Source organism: Camelina sativa, chromosome 10 (genome assembly GCF_000633955.1).
Source record: "Camelina sativa cultivar DH55 chromosome 10, Cs, whole genome shotgun sequence".
Lineage (NCBI taxonomy): Eukaryota > Viridiplantae > Streptophyta > Magnoliopsida > Brassicales > Brassicaceae > Camelina > Camelina sativa.
Window position 1 is genome coordinate 2,856,752 of NC_025694.1, and position 6,000 is coordinate 2,862,751.

The 6,000-nt window shown below is 38.1% G+C and overlaps 1 protein-coding gene across 5 annotated transcripts in view; it reads right to left on the reverse strand.

The window, feature by feature from the left end:
• LOC104716713 overlaps positions 1,455 to 6,000 on the reverse strand; it is an 8,027-nt gene continuing 3,481 nt past the window's right edge. Inside the window, exons 2-10 of one of the 5 annotated variants that reach the window (XM_010434131.2) lie at positions 4,808 to 5,956; positions 3,534 to 4,676; positions 3,313 to 3,354; positions 2,831 to 2,907; positions 2,531 to 2,615; positions 2,322 to 2,405; positions 2,101 to 2,202; positions 1,900 to 1,998; positions 1,455 to 1,819 (exon numbers count right to left, since the gene is read on the reverse strand). In XM_010434131.2, coding sequence (XP_010432433.1) covers positions 1,673 to 1,819; positions 1,900 to 1,998; positions 2,101 to 2,202; positions 2,322 to 2,405; positions 2,531 to 2,615; positions 2,831 to 2,907; positions 3,313 to 3,354; positions 3,534 to 4,676; positions 4,808 to 5,956 — 2,928 coding nt within the window. In that variant the 3' untranslated portion in view covers positions 1,455 to 1,672. Of the gene's footprint in view, positions 1,820 to 1,899; positions 1,999 to 2,100; positions 2,203 to 2,317; positions 2,440 to 2,530; positions 2,616 to 2,830; positions 2,908 to 3,312; positions 3,355 to 3,533; positions 4,677 to 4,807; positions 5,974 to 6,000 lie in introns of those variants that run through there. The other 4 variants (XM_019231357.1, XM_019231356.1, XM_019231358.1 and 1 more) reach the window with 4 other exon arrangements.

A 6,000-nucleotide genomic window follows, 5' to 3' on the forward strand; every position in this document is an offset into this window, starting at 1 on the left:
AAAAACACTAATTTTACTAACAAAAAATTAGGCAATGAAATGTAGTTTTTGCGTATCAGACTATGGTTTTTTTTTTCCAAGTTGGGTAAAAAAAATCGTGATGATAGAATTGGTACGTACGTGATTAATATGCTTATATAGTGTGCACCTGTGCATAATGCAAAACAATGACATATTATTAAGGACATAGGTTATTACCACGAAATCGATCGATGTGTGTCAGTGTGTGAAACACAAAAATAATTAAAAAAAAGAGAGATTAATTATACACAAAATAAAATAAAAAGTTTTTTGATGGTAGAGTAACTGAATGAGGGTGCTCGACAAGCTTCCACTTTTTTTTTTTACCACAAAACAAAACCAACTTTTGAAGTATGAAGATCCATTTTTTTTACTTTTTCTCTTTTAGTAGGTTATAAATTGATAATGAAAGCTATACTTAATGTAGTAACTAACCACTGACGACAACTAAGATCGAACCACATAGGAATATCCATTAGTTAACCGACGTCGCAACTTCATTCAATAATCCTACTTTAATTGGTGAATCTTACTTAGATAATGTGATTAGAGCTAGCTAGCTCGCAGGACCAAAGTAGTACTAGTATTAACTAAGGATTTAAGATTTAACCAATAAACGATCAAAAAAAGAAATGAAGAGATAAATCATTACCTTGATTAATCAGTGGTGTTGAGCAGAAACGAAGACCTTATTGGAGTGGGAGCTTCTCTTCTACGTTTTCTATCTCTTTCAGCCCAAAAGCTTCTAAAAAGTATCAAAAATTGTTTCCTCAGCATCCCTTTGCACCATCAGCTTGGAGAACAAGTCATGAAACAGCTATCTCTCTTAGTAATTGACCAAAATACCCTTCATCATGCTCTTTTTATTTGTTTTGTTGTTTTTTTTCATTTTGAAAAATTGCATTAATTAAGCACTTCATGCAGGTATTTCTATGATGAATATATAGTTTAAATGAATTTCTCAATGTATCACTTAAGATAAATGTAAAACTGAAATGGATGTAATATATTAATATGTTGGACAAGTTAAATAACATCATTCTCTACGTCAATTTTAAGAAAACACTACAGTACGACATAATGCAATAACGGCAAAATTTAGTAATTATAATACCAAAAAAAATCGGCGGGGTTTGTTTTGTTTTTTTTTTTACATATAAATTACTCTTAAGGGAGGGAAAAAGAGGATGAGGGACACGCGTCATATAGTAATTGGGTTTGTTCCGAGGAAAAAATGGAATTTGCCAACAATAAGTTACGTCACGTGTTTTTTTTTTTTTTTGAAACGCGTTTGTTTGCCTTGCTTGCTTCCACCTTCCCACGTGACTTTTTTTTTTTTTAATTTTTTTTTATATAAAAAAGAATCTGAATCGTGCCATTCTTTTCTATACAGAAGATTTAAATTCCTTCGTTTCATACCTTTGGCAATGAAATTTGAGAATTTTTCTTTATATATTTACTCCAAAGTTGTAGTTCAGTAATAATACAAATGAAACAATGTGTAAAACGAACCTACGCCCTGTTTCTTTTTTATATACACAGAGAAGAAATTGGAAAACTATATTGACTGTGTGACGTCAATTAAACCACTCTTGATTCTTCCTTCTTCGGGGGGTTCTTCCGTTTACCTACGTACCCCGTGTGGTTAAAATCAATCATGTATCTCAGATTCCTGTTTAACATGAGAATTTGATCTCTGTGTGCTTAGCTTGCGCAGGAACTGCAACGCCTCAGTATATGATGGATCCGACCGACTCAGTGGTTTACATGAATTTATATGGTCTGTTGACTCCAACACCTGTTTCACAATATTCTTCAAGTAAAAAAACCAACAGTTTTGGATTTCCAAGTTTCTTTTATAAATGGAGAGCTACTTACAACAAGTTCACCAAATCCTGGGTATGCTGATTCTATTGGCACAATCTCCATCCTAAACGCCCATCCTCCATAGCCTTCCACTATTGGTGTTACTTTTGTCTGCAGAGTTATGATGAAAACAGTCATTCTATTTAGCATCGTGTAATGTGGTGACCAATCTAAAGAGAACTCTTATTAAGTGTAATCGAATAAATCAACAACCTCACAGAAACTAAGGACTTCAACAACCCCTTTCTTGTGGAGCTGTCGAAGCAAGTCATTCAGCTCCACTAGTCTTGGTGAACCACTTCGTAGCTCTCCTATCTATCACATTTCATCATCCATAAGGCTCATTAGGCAGATAGAGAGAGAGAGAGAGACAAAGATTTGGAGATGGTATAAAAGGATTAAATCAGCTCAATAAAGGAATCGTATTTACTAACAGATGGAGCCGGGCGCAACACAAGACCCATTCGCCAGGGCATATCTGCTAGCTTGCTGCCAAAATGTGGGCAACTGTAGAATATCTGCAAGTGTTGACATTATATATTTTATACAGAGCTAATTTGCTAAGACAAAGCCCAAGAAGATAGAGAAATATGATGCTTAAGATTATAGAAAACCATAAAATGTATGACGTATTGATACTTACAACTCCAGCGGTGTTATTAACTAGTTTATCAAGCTTTTCTTCCTTTGCTTTGTGTAGCATCTGCTTCACGACAAGGCCTCCCATACTGCAACATGAACATTATTTTATCAAAATTCATGAATTCATGTTCCAGGAGACAACATGTCAATTCAATGAAGTAATTCACTACTGAGATAAACACCAAGATGTAGCCTTAATAATTAACAGACCAGACAGTATAAATCACTGATGACACTAGATGGGGCAAATAAGTTTGCAAAAGGAAATATCTATTGACAGGTACCATAAGAGATGTCACACCTGTGAGTCACAAAAACAACAGGTCTGTCTCCAATGCCTGCCGAGACAAGCTTTTCCAATATCATAGAACTAACTTCCTGCAAATTAGCAAAATATTAATCAATAATCCTCATCAAACTTTGACCAACATTTCCAGGGAAACAAGAAAACTGTTCAACAAATCCATTCCAATGGCAAATTATCCTAAACCTTAGCAGTAACTTTAAAATTATGCCAGTTATACTGACAAAGACTGTAAGCTCAGACCACGACCTCTCAGGATATACTAATGTACAGATACAATCATCTACTCTTTTGTTGACTCCTCTGATCATATATACATTTACGTCCGAAAACTGCAGCAAGCTTATATTTGACCCAAGGGTTTAACATACATTATTGGTATATGTGTTTCATTAATAAAATAATTACCGCATACTACTACTCTCAAGAATTAAAAAAAGGGTATAATTTCAAAACTAATTAATGAAAAAAAAATGTACCTGAAGAGGCAAGCTAGCTCCAGACCATTCTGTGAGGTTCGTCTGAATCAAATAGTTCAAAGAGAATCAAAATGGCAACCAGGGAACAGATGAGTACACAACATATGGATCAGACAGTAGTTACGAAAGTCCCCACAAGTAGGTTTAACCGTTTAAGCATTTTCTTTTGTCAAACAAAGTAGGTTATGCATGCATCAAAATAGGGTAAATCGCAGTCATACCTTGTATTTAAGGGTAAACAAGCGAGCTTGAGGAAAATCATTTGAAAGCCACTCACTCGGCCAAAATGTTCCCAGCTTTCCTGCTTCCTGGTCAATCTTCTCCACCAAGCCAGATTTGGTAGAGGACTTGTCCTCAGCAATTCGCCAAGTTTTAAAAGGTCCACCACGCAAGCCATGAAGAAAAATAACATCAAATTCAGGATCATGCACACGCGAACCACTGCTGGAAGGTACCATTGAACTAGACAGATCGCTAGCATCACCGACATGGTCTCTTACTGCATCAGCAGCATTTGCTGATACACCTTCACTAGCGGTCTCGTTCTTCTTACCACTTTGTTGTTCTTTCTCAGGACACTTCCAATGGGCTAGTCCAGGATTAATCAAAAATATCATGTCTCCGTAGCGAGGACAGTTGCTGTTCGTGTCTGAGATGTCTGGCTTGGAACTGCCACCGTTTCCAGATTCACTACCATCTCGCTGATTGCAATATACGTTTAACAAAGAAGCCCGTGCATAACTTTGTGTCTTAGGGTCACTGCAACCGGAAATGTTTCCTCTTGCACAATCATCAAGCCATTTGCACCAAGTTTCATCAGCTAAAATGATCTTCTGGACTTGCGGAAGAAGCGAAAGAATAGTTAGCAATCTAGCAGCATGCCTTCGGATGTGCGCACTAGCTGGGACTCTAACACTACATGGATCCTGCATATCTGTAATTGAAGATTCACCAAGACTATCAGGAGTTCTCTCGCGAGCCTCTAGGGCTCTGGATGCATCATAAGCTTCAATTGCACCTAACTTCTCATAATCATCACATAATAGAAAGCGCCTTAGTAAACAAAGAATACCAAAATCAACTATTTTGTTCTGGCATACAGAATCTTCAGCACAAACATCAGTCAGTGACTTGATTGCCTTAAGGGTTGCCAATGCAGACTCAGCAGCATTAAATTTAGGGACGGTATCCTTCTTTAAGTTCTTAATCGGCACTGCAAAAGGCTCTGAAAGGAGCAGATCTGCCAGTGGAACATTATTGACAGAATCCGGGACTGTACCCAGTTGAGCCATGGCAAGATTGACCACAGCCCCTGCTAACTGGTTGGTTGACTGAGTAGCAGAAGAAACTTTTGACTGATCTACCTGTATATGAGAAAGCAAATAGCTGTTATATATTAAATCTAAAAACTGAAAGTTGTAACTGAACTAAATATACATAATTCGTAACAATGCTCTGTTCAGATAACATAATCAATGACCAAAATATTATGCACCTTTGGTTTCTCGTTTTTAGGTAGGCTAGCTCCTTTAGCTGACAACGCCTTACTGTGGTTCAAAATCTCATTCATTATAAGGGTTAACCATCCCTGAGAAATCGGGACAGAGTGTGGTCCATAGTCCTCAAACGTGCGTGAAAGGATTCTTCTTGCTGAAGATTGGACAGTATCAGATGCAACTTTTCCAAGAACCCATGAAAGTAGTATTCCGGACCATTTCTGACTCTCTTCAAGTGATAAATGCATGTCACCAGCACAGAGTAATTCTAGTGCCTTTGACAAACCTTCTTGCACAGCTTTGTGCTTACTTGTTTTTCTAGCACTATCTCTCATCAGATGAAGACCCTTCTCCATTACCATCTTCTGTGCTTTGTCACTTCTGTCAACAGAAACTAAAAAGGCAGACAACGCAACTTGAGCCAAAGAGATGTCCTCAGTTTTACAGGCATGTGAAACAGTGGCAAGCAAACTGGAGCTCCAGTCGGAAACAGAATCGCTTAATGGAAGACTGAGATCCTCTAACAACAGCCGAGCCACCAAACTCCCATGCCACTTCACAGTCCTCTCCGGTGCCATTAAGGCTGTCATGACAACTTGCCCATCACGATCAAGTTCTTGAATATGAGATCTATTTGTATCAGAAGCCATTGCCCAGTTTGCCAGTGCCCACGCAGCAAATGGCACTGCGACATGTTGACAATGTAAATCATCCCAAAGGCCAGGAATGACGGCGGATGACAAATTAGCTTGTGAAGAATTATCATGTTTACTAAGCAATGCAAATGTTTTAGGAGTCCCCTCTCCCGCATTAGCATTAAGGTCACCCAACGGCGCAAGCCCACTGGTTCTTGATAGTCCCAGAACTGTGGTTCCTTCAAGGATTTTAATTCCAATCCCCTTAATCCCACTTCTTCCATCGTCACTGTCATCATCTTCTTCTGGCTCATCAAAATACATACCACCTTCCTCAATTACTTGAATTGCCGCAGCGATATCTCTCATCGTAGCATTTCCTGGCAACGATGACTTAAACGGTGCCTTTTCTATTGTGTCACAGTTGGAAGTGACAATATCCATTATGGCAGCCACAAGCATGCTCCTACCTTTCAAAGAATCAGAAATATCGAATGAACTACGTCTTGAGTGCTGCTCCCAAAGAAAAGCTATATATCAATGGCAAAACACAACCA